This window comes from Pan troglodytes, chromosome 10, assembly GCF_028858775.2.
Source record: "Pan troglodytes isolate AG18354 chromosome 10, NHGRI_mPanTro3-v2.0_pri, whole genome shotgun sequence".
Classification (NCBI taxonomy): Eukaryota; Metazoa; Chordata; class Mammalia; order Primates; family Hominidae; genus Pan; species Pan troglodytes.
In genome coordinates, this window is record NC_072408.2 from 123,779,956 (window position 1) to 123,805,647 (window position 25,692).

General features: G+C 42.6%; 1 protein-coding gene across 6 annotated transcripts in view; it reads left to right on the forward strand.

The window, feature by feature from the left end:
• Positions 1–25,692, forward strand: part of FBXW8 (F-box and WD repeat domain containing 8) — a 118,209-nt gene that overhangs the window by 69,546 nt on the left and 22,971 nt on the right. For all 6 annotated transcript variants that reach the window (XM_003313954.6, XM_509407.8, XM_054664667.2 and 3 more), the window contains 2 exons: positions 4,647–4,843; positions 8,098–8,304. In XM_003313954.6, the coding sequence (XP_003314002.1) occupies positions 4,647–4,843; positions 8,098–8,304 (404 nt within the window). The remainder of the gene's footprint in view (positions 1–4,646; positions 4,844–8,097; positions 8,305–25,692) is intronic.

The following is a 25,692-nucleotide window of genomic DNA, read 5'->3' on the forward strand; positions in this document are numbered from 1 at the left end:
CCAAATCCATTTCATTGCTAGGTCCGCAGTATGATAACACTTGACCTTTCAAATGAATTTATATCAGATAAAAAAAAAATACCTATTTGAGAAGTGAATTTCCTTGACCCTGACAGGCATTAACGACTTCTTCCTTAGTAGTTATGCAATAAATGCAGACTTGGTTCAAGTTAAAACATCTAGAAAAGTTCGCTGCTCCTTTTCTGGGGTCTTAAAATAGTGTGACAGCATGACCAAAAGTTAAGCTTATTCATTGTTCCATTGTGCTTTGTGTATATCTCTCTGTGATCATTGTGTTTTATATTTTAGTTATTAAATATTTGTTTCTCTCCAGTGTGTGTTTTATGAAAACAGGTATCCTTTCAATTCTTATATGTCACTAAAATGTTGGCTCGATCAGTCAGGGACTTTTTTTGTTTTATTTTGTCTTATTCACTGTGATATCCCCAGTCCCTAGAATAGTGCCTTGGTACAAAACAGGGAGCTCTGTAACTACCTGTTGAATGTATTATTGCATTGATTCCTTTTTGGCTAAATGTAGCTGATGATAATCAGCCACACTATTATAGAGCATTCTTGTAATTCAGTTATTCACTATTCAAGTCCTTGCAGTTTTGAGATTATAAAAGTAGCCATGATATAACTGTAGTAACTGATAAATTGACCATTTATAAAATTAGCTTTCACTCAAACACCCTTCCCTGTTAGCTTCTGTATCTATTCCTGCCCACTCTGCCCATATGCTTTTGGGGCAGATATCCAACAATACAGTTCAAAGGGAAATTGCAAACCTTGCAGAAGCTGCAGGACTTCGTGATGTTGAAAGTGACAGTGAAAGAACTAGAAGTGGTAATTACATGGATAAATAGAAATGGCTTTTTTATTATTTAAATATCTTTAAAAGATAATTGCCTGCTTATGCAAAAGTAATAACAATGTATGTAAGGTTTACAAGATGTACAAATAAAAAGTTTGTAACATATGTAGAAATAAAAAGTATGACAGTAATAGCACAAAGGCTGGAAGGGAAGAAATGGAAGTATGCTGCTGTGAAGTTCTTTTTTTTTTTTTTAATTGAGACAGAGTCTCACTCCGTCACCCAGGCTGGAGTGCAGTGGCACTATCTTGGCTCACTGCAACCTCCGCCTCCCAGGTTCAAGCAATTCTCATGCGTCAGCCTCCTGAGTATCTGGGATTACAGGTGCCCACCACAATGACTGGCTAATTTTTGTATTTTTACTAGAGACGGGGTTTCACTTTGTTGGCCAGACTGGTCTCAAACTCCTGACCTCAAGTGATACGCCCACCGCAGCCTCCCAAAGTGCTGGGATTACAGGCATGAGCCACCACACCCAGCCTAAAGTTCTTATATAACATGTGAAATGATACACTATTACTTGCAGGTAGACTGTGATAAAGACTTATGTTAAAATCCAAAAGCAACCTCTAAAATAACAAAGAGTTTTGGCTAACAAGCCGACAAAGGAATTAAAATGGAATAAACACATTTAGTTATCCCAAATACTCAATCCAAAAAATAAAAAAGGCAACAAAAGAGGAGAAAAGGGAGCAAAGAACAGATGGGATAAATTTTAAAAATTAGCAAAATGGTAGATTAAACCCAACCTTATGAATAATCACAGTAAATATAAATGATTTAAACACCCCAATTAAAAGCAAGACCAACTACATGCTGTCTATGGAAAACCCACTTTAAACATATAAAGACACAAGCGAAAAGATGGGAGAAGTTCTGCATGCTAACACTAATCGAAAGCTGGCGTGGCCATGCAAAGTGGATTTCAAAGCAAAGACTATAGTAACCAGGGATACCGAGGGACTTTGCCTGTGATAAAGAATCAACTCATCAAGAGGACATACAATCCTAAATGATTTTGCACCCAAAAATGATGTTGAAGAACTGTGCACGTGATATCAGCCCCCCGACAAGTGAGGATCTGACCAAGTGCGACACTTTATAATTGAAGTAGGGGAAATAGAAAAAGATGAAGACACAACAGGCTTTCAGGAGAGAAAGATTTGACCATTTAATTGATGGAGCCTTGGATTTTTTTTTTTTTCCCAAAAAGACTCTTCTCAGGATAGCTCTGTACTACTCAACCTTGTGGTGAAGGATATTTTATTGCATAAAGTTCTGTTGGAAAAATGATGCCAGCAAAGCCAATACTTGATTAATAATGAAAAATGTGTTTATAGATAAACTCCATGTGTGCTTAGAGTGAGCTGTGGTTAAATAGCTTCCACGCTTGGCAGCACCCAGGGTGAGTTTGATGGTGTACGTCAGTTACTCATTGAGCTCATAGTTATTTTATGCACTTACAAATGCAGCCACTCATCCTGCACTTTTCCAGCTAAATTCCAGCCCAACTTCATGACGTACCAAGTCATGACATACCAAGTGGCTTTGGACCAAGTTGTTTAACCACTCGGTGCTTCTGTTTCTTTTCTGTGAGAGGAGTAAAATGGTGCGCCTCCCAAGATGGAAGTGAATGCTCAGTGAGAGGAGACACACGAGTCTCTGAAGACTCAGAAGCTCTATGCAAATGGGAGTTTTTTTTCTCTTTACTGTTGTGATGTCTCAAAACAAATGCAAACAAATGCAATGCAGAGTGTTTGAAGGAAGCCCATGTTAAGAGCAGACATCTTGGCATGGGAGAGCCGATCTCCTATCTGTTATGTAGAGCCACTGGCATTTTCTGCAGCATATTTTTCTCTTCTGAGTCAGGATGGAAAGAATTTGCCCAAATAATTGCCAGGGGAATGTGCTGTGGAACCTTTTGTGATCCGCTTATCCCCCAAGTTTATCATAATTCTTAAGAGTGCACTGTGTTTTAGATGCGAAGCAACATTTAGCTTGAAGAAGGCTCTGCTTTTGTTTATAATTGCTTCCTTAGCCTACTGACAGTTTGAAAGTCTGGCAAAGCAGCCCAAATGTATTATTTTCTTCCAATTCTCTATATTTATTTAGTGCTGAATGATCCTTTATAGTAAGATCCTAAACTCAAAGCATTTATAGTTTAAAGACAAAGTAGAAGGCAAGAAAAAAGAAAGATAGGAAGATACACTGCCAAGAGAAGGAAAGCAAAAAGCCTGGTCTGTTCTAGGTAATAGGAAGTTATAGGAAATAGGGCTAGATTTACGGATGAGCAATAGAAGGGGAAGTAGCATTGATAGATTAAATATGTTTTATAACACAGCAGGAACTATAGACTGCATAAAAATAAAAGACAGAAAGGAATGGTCCATCTTCAGTGCTTCGTGTGGCCAGTCTCCTTTCATCTGCCTCACAGTCCTATGTAGTAGGTAATGTTGTCTTCAACTTTACAGAAAGGCTAACAGGCTCAGAGCTGTTAAGCAACTCCCCTAAGTCTGTCAGCTAACAAGTGCTGGAGCTGGATTTGAACTCAAATAGTCACAAACTGTTATCTCCACACATTTATTTCTTGGTGAATTTTGAAAAATTGAATCAATTGGAATTGGAGCAAGGCATTAACCAGCCTAATGCAGAGAGTAATCATTTTCTTGGGTAAATCTTCGAAGGGAAGGAAATAGCTTGGGAATGATAAAAAGAAATTATTTTTGAGGAAAGAAGAATCAATGAAATGCTAAGTACAGAAAAGCTTATCTGACTGGAAAAGCATAAGTTCCTGTAGACCACTGGTCCTAAACTCCAGTGGACATCCCCAGAGTTACTGGTGCCTGACAGTCTGCATTTCTAATAAGTCGCCACGTGGTACTGATGCTACCGGTCTGGAAACCACCCTGGAGAAAGGGTGTATGGCCATTGTGTGAAAGAGGAATTAATCTGGGCAGCAGCATTCCAGGTGCTGGGAGAAGAGTGGAAAATCGGCATTTTTGGCAAGTGTGGGATATTGAAGCACAGGTTTTAGAGCTGTGCAAAATAAAGCACTGCTGCTAACAGAGGCTTTAGGAGGATGGCGCTGAGGAAGGATGTGAAATTCAGGCTGAGCATCCCTAATCCAAAATTCCAAAATGCTTTGAAACTGTTTAAGCACTGACATGATGCTACATGTAGGAAATTTCACATCTAACTTCATGTGATGGGTTTGTAGCCAAAACACAGCCAAAACTTTGCTTCATGCACAGAATTATTTAAAATATTGTATAGACCAGGTACGTTGGCTCACACGTGTAATTCCAACACTTTGGGAGGCAGAGGCAGGAAGATTGCTTGACCCCAGTAGTTCAAAAAAGCAGCCTGGGCAACATAGTGAGACTGTGTCTCAGCTAAATTAAAAATTAGCTGGGTATGGTGGCACACGCCTGTAGTCCTGTCTATTTGGGAGGCTGAAGCAGGAAGATCACTTAGGCCCATCAGTTCAAAAATGCAGTGAGCTATGATAGCACCACTGCACTCCAGCCTGGGCGAAGAGTGAGGCACTGTTTCTAAAAAATAAAAAAGTAAAATAAAATATTGTATAAAATTACCTTCAGGCCATGTGCATCAGGTATATATGAAACGTAAGTGATTTCGTGTTTAGACTTGGGTCTCATTTCCAAGGTATCTCCGTTAAAAAATTTTCCTCTGTGTTGCATGTTTTTAAAATAATTGAACATATTAAGTAAATTTAAAATTGTTACCTGCATTGTTTCTTGCTGCATAGGGTTTCTTAATATTTGGGATTTAAGGACCGGAAAGTACCCTGTTCATCGTTTTGAGCACGATGCAAGAATACAGGCACTAGCCCTCAGCCAGGACGATGCAACCGTGGCCACAGCTTCTGCTTTTGATGTCGTGATGTTATCCCCCAATGAGGAGGGGTACTGGCAGATAGCTGCGGAATTTGAAGTTCCGAAACTGGTGAGCTTTTTAGTCTGGTCATCTTATTTTCTATTCTTAGAATCTCTGGGTCTAATATAAGCACGTACTAATGGTGTTGGTAACTCCCATTCACTCAGAGCTTCCTGCGGGCCTTACCTCCATAAGTCTAACTACAGCCTTACAAAATAGGTAGTAGCATTTTCCCCATTTACCAAGAAGCCACTTCAGGCTGCTTAGAGCAGTGAACTGACTTGCCCCAGTTCTCAGAGGTAAGAAGTTACGATTCAAACCTCAGGGCTGACTTCAGGGCCAGAGCTGCTCATCACTGTGGTTCCTTGGCCTTCTTCAGACTAACACGGTGGAATCTCACCCTTGGGAATCAAAGATCAGTTTGACCTAATATATAAGTGAGAATGAGTTCAGTGGTGTTATCCCAGTCCATCTGGGAAGGAAGATTTCCATTCCTACACTTTCTTCATCCCAAGACTGTCTCACCTGAAATTTAAAGTAACTCTTGCGTGAAGATAGATGTAAGTTGGTGTTAATTGGGTAGCCATGTTCCAGGATGTCATGTGTGCAGCTCAGCCAGCCTTAAGAATTCTTTATGTCGAGCTTATTTCTGAGTTCATTTGTACAGGAACCTCTAGATTTGTAGAGTGGGAGATGATTTGGTGTTAAGAAGGAAGTGCTCAAATCTGTCTATGCTGAGTTTGGATTTAATTTAAACAAACTTGATTTTGGCACTGGTAGGAGAGTGAGCAGAAAAGCCAACACTGAGTGATGAATTGAGGGCCTGACCTGGAACCAATCCTGTTCCTCCCTCTTTCTGTCTGTTGGGAATCTTCTTAGACTAGAATAACTTAGAAAGCCATGGCATCACTGCTTCACCTCCAGGAGCGTCTGCACTTTGAGTATAGTGCTCCCCTAAAATGGCCTGATGCTGTCAGCTCATCTGGGTTTTATTAGAAAAATGTGAAAGTACATTTCTGTTCTCAAAACTTCCATAGTACTTACTATTTAGTCTGTGATTAAAGAATACTGTGTCACAAGGTCAGGAGATCGAGACCATCCTGGCTAACACAGTGAAACCACGTCTCTACTAAAAATACAAAAAATTAGCCGGGCGTGGTGGTGGGCGCCTGTAGTCCCAGCTACTCAGGAGGCTGAGGCAGGAGAATGGCGTGAACCCAGGAGGCGGAGCTTGCAGTGAGCCGAGATCGCCACTGCAGTCCAGCCTGGGCGACAGAGCGAGACTCCGTCTCAAAAAAAAAAAAAAAGACAAAAAAACAACAAAAAAACGAATACTGTAGACCAGCAATCACTGTATGGACCCAGATACTTACTTAAGATGCCAGTTTCTCTGTAAAGTGCAAATCCTGCCTTGGCAATAAGGTGGCATCCTGGCACAGACTGCAAGCTTTTTGAACTAGTTTACAGCCCCCAGCAAATGGCACCACCACTGTCAATCTGAGCCTCTTGGTCTGTCAGAAAGCCAACACGGAGATAAAGTTAAAGGGCTAGACGGAGGATGTCAGTTGTAGGAAAATGAGACATGATTTGGGGGAGTGAGAGGAACCGAGCAGCCATTGTTCAAGGCGGGTTTTATGCACGTTTTAGGAATTATTTTTCACTTTGAGTGAAAGGTTCCCACAAAATGCTCTGAGTATCCTTGGAAAAGGCACCCCTGGCCCGAAGAGCCAAGCCAGTTTTGTCTTGTCCATATACGCCCCTGAATGGCAGTGGCAGTGTTCCCAGGTCTGCGATATTAGCCTAGAGCGGCTGTCCTTTGTGATGGACCCGCAGCTTGCGGAGCTGGGCCCGAGTATTAGCAGAGTCCCCCGGATGTTGACGCTCCCTCCAGCTCTTCTGGACCGTGTTCTGGAGGCCGGCTTTGAACTCTTTGGCATATGGTCAGGGCAGCGCTGTCCTTTCACACTGTGGATTTTCATAATTAGTGTGGCTCACCTTCCATGTGTCCTCTCGTGATTTACTCGCAGAGGCGAAAGCCTGTTGCGAACGGCACCGCGGAGAAATGGGCCGCCTGTGGATGGACAGAATCAAATTATTCTTGAAAAGTGCGTCTCAGACTCGTGCACATTAGAGAAAGTGCCGGCGGTGACGCAGTCAGGACTGGGGAGCGGGGTGGGTAGAAACATGCGTGTTTGTAGAGCCCTTCCTTACCCTCTGGTGGCCAAATGGACCCTGATGGCATTGAAACCAGGAGACAGCAGATCACTTGGATATTTTTAACCTTTTGGCCACACATTTTGGCACAAATGTTAAAATTTTTTTTGCGAATTTGGAGCTGAATGTTATTCAGTTTATTGTAGACAAACAAACAAACAAAACAACAAAACAAAAAAACCCCAACCTTTTATTTTTTGAATTGCTATTACATCCCCATGGTTCAGAATTTAAAAGACACAATAAAGCTGATGGTGGGAAATCTCCCCATCTCATAATCCACTTCCCTCCTTGAAGGCAGCCATTGTTAGAAGATGTATGGATGTGCGAGTCAAGCGCATTGTGTACTTTCTCCACCCCCACCTTGTACACATGTCAGCAGGTGGGGTTACCTAACTCATCTTGCATCCTTGCTTTACCCGCTAAGCTTATCTGGGAGAATCATGCCATTTGTTTCGTTTTATAAAGAACGTTTTAATGCTTCCCTCTAGGACTGCATGGTATTCCAGCGTATAGATACACTGAGTTATTTAATTAGTCCCTTAGTAATGGGTGTTTCTGTTTTTCTAGTTTTTAGCTAAGACACAATTGTACTACAGTTCATGAATAACCTTGTACATAATCATTTTTTATATATGTGAGTTTATTTGTAAGTAACTTCTAGAAGTGGATATCCTGGGTCAGAGTGCATGTTCATTTGGTATTTTGATAAGAGTAGCCAAAGTTCCCTTGATACAAGTTGGACAAGATTATATCCCCACCAGCAGTAAGTGGGATCCAGAAACATGGAACATGGTTTTCCCTCCTTCACTTCCAGCCCAGGGTGTTATCAGATTTCTTGATCTTTACCGATATGAAAGGTGAAGCATCATATTTCAATGAATTTTCATTTTATATTTCTCTTTTTAGGTGTGTCTTATGTTTCTCTTATACTGAGCATCTTTTCTGTTGTGTAAGAGCTGTTTGTGTTTCATTTCCTGTGAGTGTGTCATTTGCCCATCTTTTTCTGTTGGGTTGCTGGTCTTCTCATTGATGTGTAGGTGGAATTGCATATTTTTGATCAAGTCAGGATGAATTTATGGGACTAAACAACTCTTACCTTTTAACAGGTTCAGTACCTTGAAATAGTTCCAGAAACCAGAAGGTACCCTGTGGCAGTAGCCGCTGCTGGAGATCTGATGTACCTGCTCAAAGCCGAAGACTCCGCCAGAACCCTCCTTTACGCCCACGGCCCGCCTGTCACATGTCTAGACGTCTCGGCCAACCAAGTTGCTTTTGGTGTACAGGGTCTGGGATGGGTGTACGAAGGAAGCAAGGTACACAACTAGCAAGATGTATAATTAACAAAAAAGAATATAGATTTATTTTTTAGAAGGGAATTGAAAAATTAAAGCTCTTCAATATTTTTCCAGATATATCAGGCCAGTATATAAGCATGGTCAAAAAATTCAAAAACTTCAAAAGGATTGCAAATGAAAAGTAATCATTTTCTTTCTCCTCCCTTCCCCCAACTTCCCTGCATAGAAGAAACTATTAACAGTTTTTAGGTATCCATCTAGAAAAATTTAATGCATATATAGGTACATTTGTATACTAAAAACATATTATAGTAGAGATGGGATCATAGTATACATAGTGTTCTGTACCCAACATTTTTACTCCATAATGTGCCTTGGAGAGAGGATTCCATGTCAGCTTTTACCAAGCTCTCCCTCTCTAGGATTCCAGCATATGCTTCTAGCTCATAGCCTGTTTAGCCAGGCCCCTCACTGGTGGGTGTTTAGCTTGCTTTCACTGTGTTGGTTGCTATAAGCAATGCTACAATGCATATTGCAGCTTGCAGAAGTCCTTTTATATATAGTGTATCTCTAGGATGTGTACTTGAGATAATGATGGACATTTTCAAATTGCCCTTCTAAAAAGGTGCATCAGAATTCACATTCTTACCAACAGTGCATAAAAGTGCATTCTGATGCTCTTTGAGCCAAAAGCAGGAAGACAGGTTTTTAATGGAAATTCTTTGAGTGATGACTAAATTGTATCACTCCCTAGCATGTTACTATCCTGACTATAGGCCAAATACTTAGTCTAAAAGCTGATTTATAGAACTCTCCCTACCAGTGGGACCAAGGGGGAGAGAGAGAAAGTTTTTGTTTCATTTTGGGTTTTTTTCCAATTTCCCTGCTCCTGACCCATTCTGTCAGTTGGTGGGATTCCTGCGAAGGAACGTGTCTGGGCCAGCAGACCCTGTGTGACTGTTAGTAGTTTCCTTAACCCTCTTTATGCCTCAGTTTCCTCATTTGTAAAATAGAGTTCATAATAGTGCCTGCTTCTTAGAGTTGTAGGATTAAATGAAAAGCCATATGTAAAGCTTGAGGCATGGTGCCTGGCACATGAGAGCTCCCGACCTGTTAGCTCCTGAACCTCCCGTTATTCCTCCCACCCATAGTTGGATTCCAGCCTCTGGTGGTGCCTATTTTTACATCTTACTTCTTCCATGTATTTGACCTGTAAGGTCAAATCTCATTTATGTAGGTGTGATTGGCTTTGCAAACTAGTAAATTGTCAAGAATGGAAGCATCTTGGATCCCAGTGATATATTCTTCATCCAGGAAGATAGACTAAGCGGTAGACGATATGTGTGGCATCCTATCATCTCAATGTGAAACTTTATCATCTCACTGTGAAAAGGCCTCCCCTTGTGCTGCAAACTTTATCATCTCATTTGTGCTGCAAATTTGGTGTGCAGTTTGGTTGGGGCATCTCCGTTGTGTCCTAGCTGGAAGATGTGTCATGATATTACTCCTGAGTTTTGTCTTCCCAGGAAGTGGGGAAGGAGCAGGAATTGTTTCCTAAGGCAGTTTCCTTTCTCATGCTCTAAAAAAACTTTCTTTTCCCATCCCTGGTGAGCTTATTTGTTGAGAGAGGAGAGACCATTTTGCTTTCTAATTTTTCATCTGGTATGCTTTCAAGTTTGTGTTATCTCATTTATTTTTAGAGCTCTCAGTATAGAGAGGTGATAGTTATATTCAGTACCAGTCTGGTTTAAATTTTTCATACTTTTTATAAATGTTTTCTCCTTGACTTATCTGAATGGATTTATTCCTGTAGTAATACAGTTGTAATGGATACATTTGAGAAACTACTTAAAGGGACAGTTCAGCACAAGGATCCTTCAGATACAGATGTAAGGCAGTGGGGTTTTTTTGATTCCTCTCAAAATTCCAACTCAAGTAAAAGCATTAACTGTAAGAATCAGCTGATAAACACATTAGTTTTGTGAAAAATCCTTGGTTAAAAATGTATAGTCCCTGGCTGGGCACAGTGGCTCACATCTGTAATCCCAGCACTCTGGGAGGCTAAGTCAGGAGGATGGCTTGAGGCTGGGAGTTTGAGACCAGCCTGGGTAACATAGTGAGACCCTGTCTCTACCACAAAAAAAAAAAAAAAAAAGTATAGTCCTGTAAGCTGGTGTTTTTGCTGGTGTTTTAAAATTAGGAGTGGAAATAAATTTGCTACAAGAATGTTTCTAAATGTCTCTTTGGAAGCTGACAGTAGCATTTAGTCATCCACATATTTTGTGAGCACAGCACCAACCCTCCAAACACTCATGTGGGTGAATGGCTGCTTGCTAGTAGTGTTGGTAATAACTTTGTGTTGAGATGTTTCTCCAACAGGAATGCCACCCACTCAAAAGTAAGAGGAATACCAAGCTTCATCTATGTAACTTTGCTTATTTTTACAGAGACAAGACTTTCCATCTGATTGTGCTTAATGGATTTTCTGCTTCCTCAGAAAAACTTGAATTTTTAAGAAACGTAATTGTCATATAACAGCTCTGTGTGAATTAAGTCATGTCATGGGTAACTCTGTGAGATTTTAGTATCCTCCTGCTGTGCTCTAATGTGATGTCATAATTCCCAAATAGTCTCATGTGCGAGGCTTGGTGTCACTTTGCTTGCGAATACCATGCTTGAACATCTCTGTGCTTCAGCCTGGTGGCAGCGTGTGTCCCAGCACGTTTTATTAGGCTGGTGTGAGACTATTAGCAGTAGAGTTTGCCTGGAGCTATATCCACACTAGGGTTTGTGTCTGTGCCTCTGGCCTGTATATCTAGGATTCAGATGAAGGTTTTATGAGAACAGAGCATTTGGTTTATATTTGTTTGTACCTGTTACAAAACTGGGATTTAGCTGTAGTCCATTATTGATTAACTGTGATAAAAGCAGACAGTGAGGTCCAAATGTTGAAATTGACTTTTAGTCAGAAACTTAAAGCTCCCTAACCTGTTGAAGTATTCCAGAGGTGTAATTTTTGTTTAGTTGGAGAATATTCTTACACCGTATGATGCCCACATTAGCATGTTACAGGCACCTCAGGTGCCTGAGCATGGAGTAATAATGGCTCAAATCCACCCATTCCTATATCTGGCTAGCCAACCCATTGTGTATTCATCCCAAATACTGAGCTCCAGTAGTGTTCCTGGCATTGGCATGTTAAAACAGCATTACACACAGATTTCAGCAAACTGGTGCTTGTCAAGGAACCTAGCTCTGTTAATAAACATAGTTTTCTAAGGAAACAAAGCCGAGTGATTTAGCAAAAGCTTATCTGTCTAATTTTTTTTTTTAAAAAGTCTTTGAATGTAGCTGGCTGATCAGTCACCTCCAGCTCAGGTAGGAAGGGATCAGACAGTCTGGGCCCTGTAACATCTTGATTTGCTTGTTGGGCAGGGGCTCCCAGACTTGGGTTTCAGACATCAGAGTTAGGGGCCACACCTGGGTTTGCCAGCAGTGTTATGGGCCACGTAAAGTCATAGAAAAAAATAGCAACTATGTATTTTTGCCCTTTTTTTTGAAGATCAGAGTTTTTTTTTTTTTTTTTTATTAAAATCGTTCTATTTCAGTAGCTTTAGGGGGGTAGAAATGGTTTTTGGTTACATGGATGAACTGTATAGTGGGGAAGCTTGTGCTTTTAGTGTACCTGTCACCCAAATAGTATACATTGTACCCAGTACCCTTCTGAGTCTCTAGGGTCCTCCAATACCACTCTGTGCCTCTGCATACCCATAGCTTAGCTCCCACTTATAAGTGAGAACATGCCGTATTTAGTTTTCCATTCTTGAGTTACTTCACTTAGGATAATGGCCTCCAGTTCCACCCAAGTTGCTACAAAGGACATTTCATTCCTTTTTATGGTTGAGTATTATTCCATGGGTGTGTGTGTGTGTGTGTGTGTGTGTGTGTATCACATTTTCTGTATCTACTCATTGGTTGATGGGCACTTAGGTTGGTTTCTTATCTTTGCAATTGTGATTTGTGCTGCAATAAACATATGTGTACAGGTGTCTTTTTTATACAGTGACTTCTTTTCTTTTGGGTAGATATCCAGTAGTGGGATTGCTGGATCAAATGGCAGATCTGCTTTTAGTTATCTGAGAAATCTCCATACTGTTTTCCATAGAGATTGTGCTAGTTTACATTTCCACCAGCAATGTATAAGCATTCCCATTTCACAACATCCATACCAACATCTATTGATTTTTGACTTTTTTTTTTTTTTTTTTTTTGAGATGACGTCTTGCTCTGTCGCCCAGGCTGGATTGCAGTGGTGTGATCTCGGCTCACTGCAACATCCACTGAGCGGGTTCAAGCAATTCTCCAGCCTTAGCCTCCCGAGTAGCTGGGATTACAGGCGCGTGCCACCACGCCTGGCTAATTTTTGTATTTTTAGTAGAGACGAAGTTTCACCATGTTGGCCAGGCTGGTCTCGAACTCCTGACCTCGTGATCTGCCTGCCTTGGCTTCTCAAAGTGCTGGGATTACAGGTGTGGGCCACCGCACCCGGCCTGTTTTTTGATTTTTTAATAATGGCCTTTCTGGCTGGATAAGGTGGTATCTTATTGTGGTTTTAATTTGCATTTCCCTGATGATTAGTGATGTTAAGCATTGTTTCTTATGTTTGTTGGCAATTTGTATATATTCTTTTGAGAAATATCTGTTCGTGTCATTTGCCCACTTTTTAATGGGATTATTTGTTTTGGCTTTTTTTTCTGCTGATTTATTTGAGTTCGTAGTAGATTCTGGATATTAGTCCTTTGTTGGATATATAGTTTGCAAATATTTTCTCCCATTCTGTGGGTTGTCTGTTTACTCTGTTGATTATTTCTTTTGCTGTACAGAAACTTTTTAGTTTAATTAGGTGTCATTTATTTGTTTTTGTTACATTTGCTTTTGGGATTTTAGATGTAAATTATTTGCCTGGGCCAATGTCCAGAAGAGTCTTTCCTAAGTTTTCTTCTATAATTTTTATGGTTTCAAGTCTTAGATTTAAGTCTTGGTTAATTTTTATATATGGTGAGAGAAAGGGATCCAGTTTTATTTTTCTACATGTGGTTATCCAATTTTCCCAGCACCATTTATTGAATTGGGTGTCCTGTCCTCAGTGTATGTTTAAAAACAATCCTAAAATTAATATGGAACCAAAAAGAGCCCAAATAGCCAAAGCAACCCTAAGCAAAAGGAACAACTCTAGAGGCATCCCATTACCTGACTTCAAATTATACTACAAGGCTATAGTAATAAAAACAGCATGGTACTGGTGGTAAAAGTAGATATGTATTGGTACTGGTGTAAAAGTAGATACCGGTACTGGTATAAAAGTAGATGGTACTGGTGTAAAAGTAGATATGTAGTGGTACTGGTGTAAAAGTAGATACGCAGACCAATGGAATAGTACTGGTGTGAAAGTATGGTACTGGTGTAAAAGTAAATACATAGACCAATGGAACAGAAAAGAGAACACAGATTTTTAAACATCTAAATGTATTTTTTGACTGGGTAATGCATTCACCTAATTCAGGAATCAAAAGATAGGAAGGAAGGGTATGTGGTGGGAGGACTCCTTCCCACTCCCTCCAACCTGCCACCCAGTTTCTCTATCTGGAGCCGAACCAATGTTGCCAGTTTTTTGTGCATTCTTCCTAAGATAGTTTATGCACTTATAATCAAATTACCATATGTGGTCTCAACCCCACTTTAAACAATGAGAATAGTAAAGTGCTACATTTTTGTCTGCAGCTTGCTTTTTCCTGCAGCAGAATCACTTGGAGATCATTTCTATGACATAACAAAGAACTTTTTCATGTTTTGGTTTTGATTTTTGCAACTTTATAATATTATACTTTGTGGATGTGCTTTAATTAATTTGCTAGCGCCCTACGGATGGATGCTAGATTGCTCCTGGTGTTTTGCTATTGTAAACAACACTTGGTCCACATGAATGTATTTGTAGGATCATTTCCTCCAAGTAGACTTGCTGGGTCAAAGGGACATGTGCCTCCATGATTTTGATAGACATTGCCCTCCACAGAAGTTGTACCTTGGGCAGTGGTGGATGGCAGGGCATCCCCTTCCCCTAGTGGTTCTTGGACGGCTTTTCTCTGATAGGCTTTACAGAAAGATCACAAGATGAGGCCAGGGGGGATATACAGAGATCTGACTGGTCCTGCCCTTCATTTAAATTATTTTTCAGCTCTCTGCTTTTAGAGTGAATGACTAGAACACATGACTTCATCTAGAATCAGTGTAGCATGACTGACAGCCCTATCCGGCCAGTGTCGTGGTGGCAAGAAAGAGCGGCAGCGTATGCGGACATGCTCCCCTTCTGGGCTTATCTGGGACCCATTTGAGGAAGAGCCCACAATTCTTTTAATCTGACCTGCCTCTTCTCTTCTGTAAAATGAGGAGGGTTGAACACATGACCTTTGGGCTCCTGTCCCGAACCCTGGATTCTTTAAGCCATGTAGGTGGTTTAAACCTTTTGGCTGTGGAGTTGTGTTGAGCCAGTCCACTGGAGGATGCTGAGTTGCTGAGGGCTTCTGAAATGGGCCGAGGAATCCATTATTCTATCACTTCTTCTCTAAGTGTCGCCCAAGAGTTCCTAACAGCTGTGCCTATTGCTGGCAGAAAGTATTGAGCAGGAAATGTTTGGTATTTTTTTCCTCAGTTCCTACGTCTTGCCTTGTAAGCTGTATGTAGGAAGAAGGGCTGCTTGATGGTTTTTTACTTTTGGACAAAAATGAATTCTTAAATTAAATTGGATTCTTAGGTTCTGATGTTGCATTCTTGGGTTCTCAGACTTCAGTGACATACAGGACCTCACAGGTAGTCACTGCTAAGTGGTATATGATTGTAAAAGAAAACAAAGGTAAAAGTAATTCCTCTGGCCTCATCTCTTGTCATGCTGTGGTGCAAAAGTCAGTGTGAACGCTGTTAATGTAGCCTTCGTGCCCAAGCAGCCCTTTAAAATCTGCTTTTATGTCTCATAGTTCCTGAAATCTATCAAAAATACTTTCATCCATGGACACATATTTATGATACCATATAATCTTTATTAATTCTTTTGCTGCCTGAATTAAATTCTGCTCTCAGAGGTGGAGGGTTAGAAGACCGAATTGCCTTGTTTAAGAGCATTAGGTTGATGACGAGCCCCAGGCCTCATAAAGGAAGAGAGAGATCCACTTAGGGCTCTTAGCATCATTCTATGTATTTGGACATATTTCCTAATTTAGGTCTGAAGTACTTGGCATTTGATGGCAGATTGTATTAAGCGGCACACGGCGTGCATCCTAATCAGGGAGCTGTGAGTGAAGTAATCCAGGAGGCTGGAATGCGTGTGACAAGGACGCTTGCTTGGCGCTGCTGCCTCAGCTTACATCACGCTGGAAAATCATTGCTAACGTCTCTTATGATAATTATTCCCCATACACGGACGTGAAGAGACTCTGGATTGGTTGCTCACACTCATCACGAGTTGAAATATCTGTCTGGGAGAGCCTTTGGAATCAGAAATGCAGTGCGCATAGATTGTGGCCACATTCTCCCATACCTCCACCCGAACAGGAAATCCATCTTTCCTGTTGTTCCATATTCTAGTCCAGAGAACAAAAAAAAAACTTGGTATTTTACAAGCAGGATGAAAATGAAATTAGATATTTGCTTTGTGAACTTTCCATTTAAAAATTTTAAATGAAAAAAATTCAAAGTTCACAAAGTAAATGTCTAATTTCATTTTCATTTTTACCTTAAACCTTTAACGTTTTTAATATTTATCTGCTTCCTGGAGAAGTGTAGACAGATAACTCGTGGAGACCAGTTTTCTGGGCTGTTGAGTGATGCTGACTCCCAAAGGGTCCACTGTTGTTGTGAGGGTTGCCGTCATTGTTAATGAATGCTTATTGAACACATGCTGCGTGTGCAATATCTGATTGGCACTGGAAACATAGAGATGAGTCAAATATCACATCTGCCTCAGGGATTACAGCCTTGTGGTCCTTAACAGCGACTTGGCGATGTAAAGGAGGCGTGTTGAGATGGAAACGAGGTCATAACAAGACCTTCATGATGAACTTGGTGAATTCCAGACTGATAGAAAATCATGTAGATAAATAAATGAGGAATGAACATTCAAATGCATTTTGTACATGTTTAATATTAAAATAGTATCCATAGTTGATATAATTGTTAGTATATGGTTAATAATAAATAATAAATACAGTTCTTCTCACTTGTGAAAACCCTGTAGCACCTCCACAGAGCCCTAGAGTTTCTCAAGACAGAGCGAGAAACCTCTGGCTTAGATGCCTTTGAGGACTGGACCATCTCTGATACTCTGTACAACTGATGGGTTATTCTGTGAAAAGTGTCGTTTGGAATATTGCATCTTATTACAGAAGCCATGATCTTTAGGATCTCTAGGGATCCTGGAAGGGAGTGATAAAGTTATAGAATGTAAATATAGGGGAAAGTTCCTTTCAGCTATAGTCAAGATAGCAGTTGCATCACCACTGGAGACTGAGCAAGGGTTCTGCAGTCAGGTAAACCTTAGGCAAGTCACTTGCTTTGGCATCCCCATGTGGATACTGGAGCTAATACCCGAGAAAGGTAATGTCCTTTGTATGTGGCTGGTGCTCAGCACTTGTTAGGTGCCTCCTTCACCCCCTGTCCCCCAGCTTTGGGGTCAGGTTGGAGTTCATCAGGCAAAGCCTGGGAGAGAGCAGTCCAAGCAGAGGCAGCAGGGCCTGTGGAAGGGGGTTCCACCGGCTGGAAGCAGCACCAGGTATATTCAGGCCTGCAGGAGCACCGGCAGCCCTGGGCTGCTGCAGGAGCCCTGCTGAAACCATACCTGTAGGGATAGCGGCCCATGCTTCTTCACAGGATTCACTTTCCCAAGAATTGTTTTTGTTGTTGTTGTTTTGTTTTTTTGAGAGACGGAATCTCATTCTATCACCCAGGCCAGAGTGCAGTGGCGCCATCTCAGCTCACTACAACCTCTGCCTCCCGGGTTCAAGCAATTCTCCTGCCTCAGCTTCCCCAGTAGCTGGGACTACAGGCGTGCGCCACCATGCCTAGCTGATTTTTATATTTTTTAGTAGAGACAGGGTTTCACTACATGTTGGCCAGGCTGGTCTTGAACTCCTGACTTCAGGTGATCTGCCTTCCTTAGCCTCCCAAAGTGCTGGGATTACAGGTGTGAGCCACTGCGCCTGGCCCCCAAGAATTGTTTTAAAAGAATGCATTTATGGTAGAATGGGACAGGTCAATTTAGCTTCCATGCAGAACTAATGCAATAAGCTAATGTGAATGCTGTCACTTCATATGAAACCCTTCAAGATGCAAAGCCTTATTGGAGAGGGCTGGCACCAAGTCTTAAATGTCTTTTGTCTTTATTCACACTTGCCTAGTTCCTGTATGCCAATAACATCTGTACCATTTTCTAATTTTTAAAGGAATTATTCAGTCTTCTTGAGACTCTTAAGTTTACAGAACCATTTAGATTGAAGAATATCATGTTCATTGCCTTTCTTCTCTTTTGGCTTTCAAATTAAGCTTAGAATGTTATTTAGAGGCTGGTTTTTCTTCCCTGATGATTTATGTGGAATTGCCTTCCTGGTTTACCATCCTATACCATGGAAGAGAATGAACTTAGCGCTAACTCCATTTATTTCACCTTCACAGATGGGTATGGCTTTGGTTTGTTTGTGCCAGATGAGCCTGGGAGTAAATACTGCCCAGGCATTGTTAGTGTTAAAAATCAGCTCGTTCTCCAGTTCATGGGGAGCTAAGGGAGCCCTATTAGAAATGTTTGCCTTTGTTCCAGAGGTGAAAACACGAAAACACTAGTGCTGCAGAAGAGGCTGTGTGCTTCCCCTGCATGTCCAGACAGTTGAGACTGATGCTGGTTTGGGGCAGAGTAGGAGCAAGAGGGCACTCAGCAAATGGCCTATGTGAGTTGAATTTCTGAATATTTAAAACATTTTACTATTTTCAAAATACACATCGCAGTTTAGACTCACAAAATATTACCAAGTAGAGAACTTTCACTTTTTATTCAGTACATAGATGACTATGATTTATTAATTTCCTCCGCACTTCAGTCTTCTATAGGGCACTGTGTTAGAGTGGGTTTGTAATTAACTTATCAATTATTGAGTTGCAGATGAATCCTTCTAATGGACGCAAAGTTACTCTTTAAAGCATTCCCTCGATGTGTTATTAATTTACAGGGTAAATCCCCTTTGTAGAGAGCAAAGGAAAACTCCTGCTCAGCCCACATCTGAGCGGTCGCATCCCAAACTAAGGGACTCAGGAGGAGCCATGAGGCTGAAGGTGCATTAAAATGAGGAAGTGGGCTGTGTCCAGGGAGCTGCTCTGCTGGACCTGGCTTCCAGCCTTAGCTTGCCTCGGCTGCAGGAGAACTGTGCCAGGGACGTGGGATGACCGACTGGCCCCAAACTGAATTCCTCATCCAGACTTCTCTGGGTCTTTGCAGGGTTAGGCCATCTGGCCCGGGTGGCTTCTTTGCACTCTGCTGTTTCCTTGGGTTTGAACTCTTACTGTGATCTCATGATCACAAGTTTTAAAAGTATGTTGAAAATGACATGAAAATAATCCCTCCCCGAGCGCATTTCCCCTTCCTGGTTCGCCCCTGCCCTTCCCCCACCTTTATACTCTTGTGGCACCTGTCCACCTGTCAGTGCCCCTCCTCACGGTCCACTTCAGGTTTTCTCAGAGCACTGGCCGCATGGCGAGGAGCATGGGTAAGGCCCCGGTGCCCATCTTCAGCCTGGCCTTCTAGACTGTGGGGAGTCGGGCCCCATCTTAGCTCCCAGCTCTCTAGTCCTGTGCTTCCAGAATGAGCCCCCTGCTCCAGCCAGGCCAGCGCCATCCTCAATGTGCCACATTCATTCCTGACCGGGGACTGGCACTAGCATCCCCTCTTCCTCTCCTGTCTTGCCATGTCCTTTTGAAAAACAGTCCTACTTAACAGAAGCAGCCTTACAAACTGTCTGCCTCTCATTGAGCATCAGAGCTCTGGCCCTGAGCTTGTACAGAACACAGGGTCTGCATCTCATTTTTTTTTTTTTTTTTTTTTGAGATGGAGTCTCGCTGTCTCCCAGGCTGGAGCGCAGTGGCGCGATCTCTGCTCACTGCAAGCTCCGCCTCCCGGGTTCACGCCATTCTCCTGCCTCAGCCTCCCGAGTAGCTGGGACTACAGGCGCCCGCCACCACGCCTGGCTTTTTGTATTTTTAGTAGAGACGTGGTTTCACTGTGTTAGCCAGGATGGTCTCGATCTCCTGACCTCATGATCCGCCCACCTCGACCTCCCAAAGTGCTGGGATTACAGGCGTGAGCCACCGCACCCAGCCTGCATCTCATATTTTCATACCGGCACCGCCCAGCACTATTGCCTCCCCAGATTGGCAGCAATTTGGAAGCAGGAAGTAAGCATTGATAGCTGAGTAATACTTACCACTGTCATGGCTGAAGTTCTTCTTTAGCCTGAAAGGCAGTATAGGTAGAGCACAGGGGTTCTCACATGCCAGCATGCATCAGAATCTACAGGAGACCTGATGAAAACACTGAGCACTGGCCCCACCCCCAGAGCTTCTGACTCAGTGGGTCGAGGGTGGGGCCTGAGAATTTGCATGTCTAACAAGTGCCCAGTGCAGCGGAGGCTGCTAGTCCTGGGACCACACTTTGAGCACCCTGGGGTAGAGGTTTAAAGAGCATGAGCTTTGATACCACCCACCCAGGTTTGAATCCTGGTGCCAAAACTTCCTAACTGGGCAAGAGGTTTGAGCTCCTTAGGGCCCCATATTCTCCTGTGTAAAGGGAGTAAAATCATGGTACCTACCTTACAGCACTGTGGAGGTCAGGTGAGATAACGCATCATAGCAGTGTTTTGCATGTAAGAGAATATTATAAATATTAGCTGTTATTAATAACTATTTTGGTAGGACAGGAAAGACATTGTGATATGGTCACAAAGTGGCGTAGGAATGACACGAGCTGGGCTCCACCTAGTGCCACCTCAGCTCCTTTTGTTGCCCATGTAATTTGGGGCAAGCTGCTTAAAATTATTTAAGCCTCAGTTTCTTGATGCACAAAATGTAGGCAGTAGTATTTGTCTTCTCTCCCTCTTGGTGGTTGTGAGATTCAAATGGAAGGATATTCCGAAGGAATTTGTGTGAAAGGCATGTCCTGGGTATTACGAAGAGCTCATATGTGTAGTGTTTGTTTATGTGCAAAATGCTGCTAAGCACATATCTCTGCCAATACCTCATGCACCATGTAGAGTGAGTAGAGGCCGTTATGCCTTAGAGAGCTGGGGGGAGCCCTTGGGTGGACCTGCTGCCCTCCACCAAAGGCCCTGATTATTCACTGTGGCTTCCCAGTCTCCCCCTGGGGCTATTTGTTTCAGTGATCTGATTTTAGCTGCCTGCCTGCCCTCTTCTAGAAGCTTTTGTCCAGTCTAACTTTGGGCCAAACTAGAAGTTGCCAGGCTAGTCAAAAGAAAATCGATAACCAAGCTAGTGTAATATACTGAATTTCATGTGCAATGTTCACTAAGTCCTGTTGGCATACAGATATTGTACATTATGAGCATCTCATGGTAACCTTTTCATTTTCAAAATAGTATGCAAGTTGCCTTTAATTTTAAAGAGTTCACTTCATAGTTTGCAGCCTCAGTTTTCACTCCGTAAGATAGATATTATAACCTTCTCTTGGTGATTCTTTCCGTGTGTCAGTGTTCCTGGCATTTTGACACTGCCCATGCTCTCTGTGGGGATGAGGCCTGTTGGGAGCATGAAGGAGGGTGTAAGGATTTTCAGCTCCCAGTCATACATTTGCACGATGGTTATCATCTCTTCGCTGGACTCACTGCTCTGACATGAATATTCCCTGTTTGTGTTATGTGAGCATTAACCAGGTCCTCATGATCACATTTCTTACCCTTACACCAGCACTGAGACAAAAATGATCCCAAAGCAAAGAGAGAGCCGTATTCTGCTCACTCCACAAAGTAGGCCTGGCCTTCCTTTATTATTCCCAGCACCTACGGACGTGCTGAGAGAGAGAGATTGGCCGGTTTGGATGGTTTTTGCCTGGATTTGTACCCGAGTGTACTCTTGCTCTGTGGGTTCCTTTCAGGCTTAGGTCACAATAGGTGTTGGTTTGGCCTCACTCCGGTCCTTTGTAGACATCTGCCCACATCACAAAGCCCCCATGTTTGGCACAGCCCGCAGCAGTTGGCACTGCCTGCCCGGGAAGAGTCCAGTCCTGGAACAGCGGGGGTTGCAGGTGCATTGGCACGTGGTGGTGGGGAGCGCACACAGGCCTTGCCTACCCAGCGCCTGGCGACGCTCAGCAACACCGTCCCATCCCTGAAATATCTTGGCCTCGTGGGCTTGTCACTCCAATTAAAACTTAAACATGAAAGCGGCTCAGGCTGCTTCTCCCTTTGTGCTGAATTTGAGCATGGACGGTGCCAGAAGCATGTCATGGAGACTGTTAAGGGGTGCCATGTTGCAGGGAACGTTGAGGGGGTCAGGGATCCATTTCTTCAAGATTTGCATCTTGCTGGTTGCTGCTGCGAAGTGCACCTGAAAGGCAAGCTTCTGTTTGCCAACAGAAAGTCACCTTTGGGATGGTGGTGAAAGTCATTTTCCACATGTTCACAGATACGGCCGTGTTACCAAGCCTCACGCTATGACTTATCTCTGGCAAGGACTTACAAAATAGTCTCTCTGGCTGATTGTCAAAAATTACATCATATCGGAGTAAACTGCTTTTAAATCAGACATCCATTATTCATGTATATTAACTGCTTTTTTATTTTTTTATTGGCTGTTTTGTGTATGATTTACTCTTTTGTCACTGGCTCCCCCTCTCCCCAGTTGTCTATCTTTCTCATCCCTGTTTTTTTAAAGTCTTAGCTCATCTGTGAATTTATAGAAACTGTTCACCTAGCTTTGTGCATGAACGTTGATATGCACACCTTGCATTTTTGTAGTTCAATTCCACGTTTCTGTGGATCTTACTTTTGTTGGGTCAGAATAGCAATGTGGGTCGTTTACGTGAGTAAATTCTACCATGAAGATGTATAGGACTTTTTCTTTTGTATCTTTTGTTTTTTAAAAAGGAGCATCACTAGTCTTGTACGTGAAGATCTGTAGTGAATAAAAGTGTACCTGGCACTTAGCAAACAGCTGTATACATTGCAGTTGGTGGACAGCAAATCGACTTTGTGTGTTCATTTGTATGCGTGAAGCCTGTCTTTACTGTAAGGCCAGCATAGCAGTCGCCTGTAAGGGGTAGATACACGCAGACATGTACGGTGTATTTTCATCTGCTCATTCTTTCATCAACTGTATACTGAGCCCCTCCTATGTGCCAAACACTGCACAGGTATCCAAAGGAGCTTCTGTTCCTTCCAGACAGTGCGGGGGGCGCACCCTGGGCATCTGGCATCTTCCATGGTTATGGTACTTTTTCCTGATTCATGGCATTTGACTGGTTGGAATAAAGACTAGGTACAGATTATCCTATGTATTTAACCCCCAAATCAGCATTGTTGTTTTTGCAGACAGCATCTGGATTCTTTTATGCTCATTACTTGAATCTTTGTTGACTATTTCTTCCAGCACCTCAGACCTTTTTTCTGGAATGATTTTCTGTCTCCCAAAAGTGCATTCTTTAGAAGTTTCTTTCATAAGGACTTGGTCACAAGTGTTTTCTGTGTTTCTTTCTTACAGCACCTTCATTTCATCCTTATCCTTGAAAGGTAGTTTTGCTAGTCTTTTACAGTTCTAGCTTGACAGTTATTTTCGCTCAGCCTTTGAGGATATGACTGGTTTTGCCTTCCACTGACACTACTGACGAGTTGGCTGTCAGTCTGTCATTCTCTTTTAGGACTTTCTGTCCTTTTGACTGCTTTTAAGATCTTCTCCTTGTCTTTAATTTTCTGTGGTTTCATGCCAATGTCTCTCTGTATGTCTGGGATTTATTTATTTATTTTTATACTGTCTGGGATTTCTTGTGTGTCCCTCCTTTCAGTTGTAGAGAATTCTCGGCCCTTATCTTACTGGAAATGTATCGCGATGCTCTGCGTGGAGCTCAGGGGAGGTGTGCATGAAGGCAGCTTCTCCCCTCCTCCGTGCTGCTCACTGCCCATTCAGATTTCCCATCTCTCTGTCTGTTACATTCCGCCTAATTCCTCAACTCGGTATTCCAGTCCACAGTTTCTCTCTCGGACTTCTTATTTCTTGCTTATCTCATCCATTGACTTTTTAATTTCTAGAAATTCTCTGCTTTATTTTTCAAATCTGCTTAATCCGATTTCCTACTTTTTATCCTCTCCCTCTTTTATCTGTAAACATTTTCAGCATGCTTATTTTGTATTCTTTATTTGATCTTGCCTGGAAGTCTAATTCTCCTTGTTTTTCTGTCTCACATATGATAAATCACTTCTTGCTGTATTTGGATTTTTTTTAATTGTGAGCTAATACTCAGTTGATCTTGATTTGTAGGTTTCTTAAAGGGGCTTGAGTTGAAATTGTTTCCCTCCTGAGAAGATTCTGCCAAGGTACTAGGAGGTATGTTACCAACCCGAAAATACTTTATTAGGCTTGGATTCTTTTAGCCTTGCAGGTGGTGTAAACTCAAACCCAGAACTTGTGTGGGGGCAGACATGTGACTTCAGACTGTTTTCCACCCCGAACTGAACCTGAGGCAGACACGTTTCTGGGTAAGCTCTCTGCACCAATAGATACTTTCCCCATCTTGCTTGCTTTTTACTGAATGTATGTAGCCCTGCAGGGACCCAACTGTAGGTTCTACTTCATGCTGGGCAGATGCTTGGTCTCCTGTTTCCCCAGCTCTCCAGGCTCCTGACACTGGAGGGAGGGCCCAAACTAGCCCCTGACTTGAATGCTCTCTTACCTTCCTGGGTTTCGTGCTCTCTTCATCTGGGTTTCATGCTCTCTCCATTTTGGGTTCCTGTGAATTTCTCTGATTGCTTATTAAACAGAATGTCTGAAGGACTGTTTGATGATAGGCTGAGTCTTATCCAGCATGGTCACTGTTTGTAAATGGCAAGGTTTTCCAGACATTCTTGTCTGCCATGTTGTCAGAGGTGGGACTGTCAGACTGGATGTAGTTGGGGCACTCTGGCATCTGGATAGTATGAAGAGATCTCTGTGGAACCATCTTCTATTTTGGGTAGGATGGAGCAGTTCCTTTGTACATACCAGCAGCAAGATCCAGGAGTGGAGGAAGGTGTTAAAGCACTAAAAGCAACATCTGAATATCTTTGGGGTCTGAGACTATAGGAAGCTCTGGATTTGCCTGGCATCGTGTACCAATCAGTGAGCCTCCAAACACAAATGCAGGCACTTAGTGAGATGCGGGAATGTGTAACTGACACTGTACCTGGCATGTACTGCCCTTTAATAATTGCCACATGAATGAATGAATGATAGGATCTCTGTCCCCAGGAATCTTAGAGTTAGGAACCTTAGAGTTGAAGCCTAGGAGAGTGTTACAACGTGTAGTGTGATGCGGTGTGGTGCTTGGTAATAGTGCTGCAGAGCCTCCCCTGACCTGCTGGAGTCACCGCCTCCTCCCCTCCAGTATCTGAGAACCACAGATCTGGGGAAGAGCCGGAAGAAGATAAGACACAGGTCAGGGTGACCTTGTCGAAACACCACGTGATGCGTGCAGACAGCAAGGACTGTCAGCACTGACCAGGGGAACGGGCACTATGTGCCGAGGACATCATGGAGAAGAGAGCACAAAGGCAGCTGGAGTGGACGGAAAAGAAGAGAGCAGGCAGTTTAACTGCCTCACTGCCCAGCATCTGGCTTCTGATCACAACTTCCCTGTTCAGAAGAGCCAAGAGCCACATATGTGAGGCAGGTTACTAGGGATCAGAAAAGAAAGTGGGTAGATGGTATCATCTTCAGGAAGTGTAGTCACATCTTCCTCTCGTGCCTCTTCTCTTATACTCCGCTCAGCCCAGCACAGCACCTCCTAACCTTTGGCTCTCTTTGCCACTGCCCTTTTTTAAATGGTGGCCAACAAATCATCTTCAATTGAAAAAGCTTTTAAAATGCTATTGTCTTGTAAGGAAGCCTTCTGACTTCTCCTGAGCTCTCTGGACAGACAGTGCTGGGCTTCTGGGGAGCTGAGCCAGCTGCTGGGGTGGCTTAATGCCTGGTGGTGGTTTAATGCCTGTAGCAGGTATTTGAGTATGAAGACTCAGTATTTTGGTAAAATTAAAACACAGAGTTCCTTTCCTCATTCATCAGTATAGGACCAAAATTCTGAGAGGGTAAGGCTCTATCATCTTTTCACAGTGA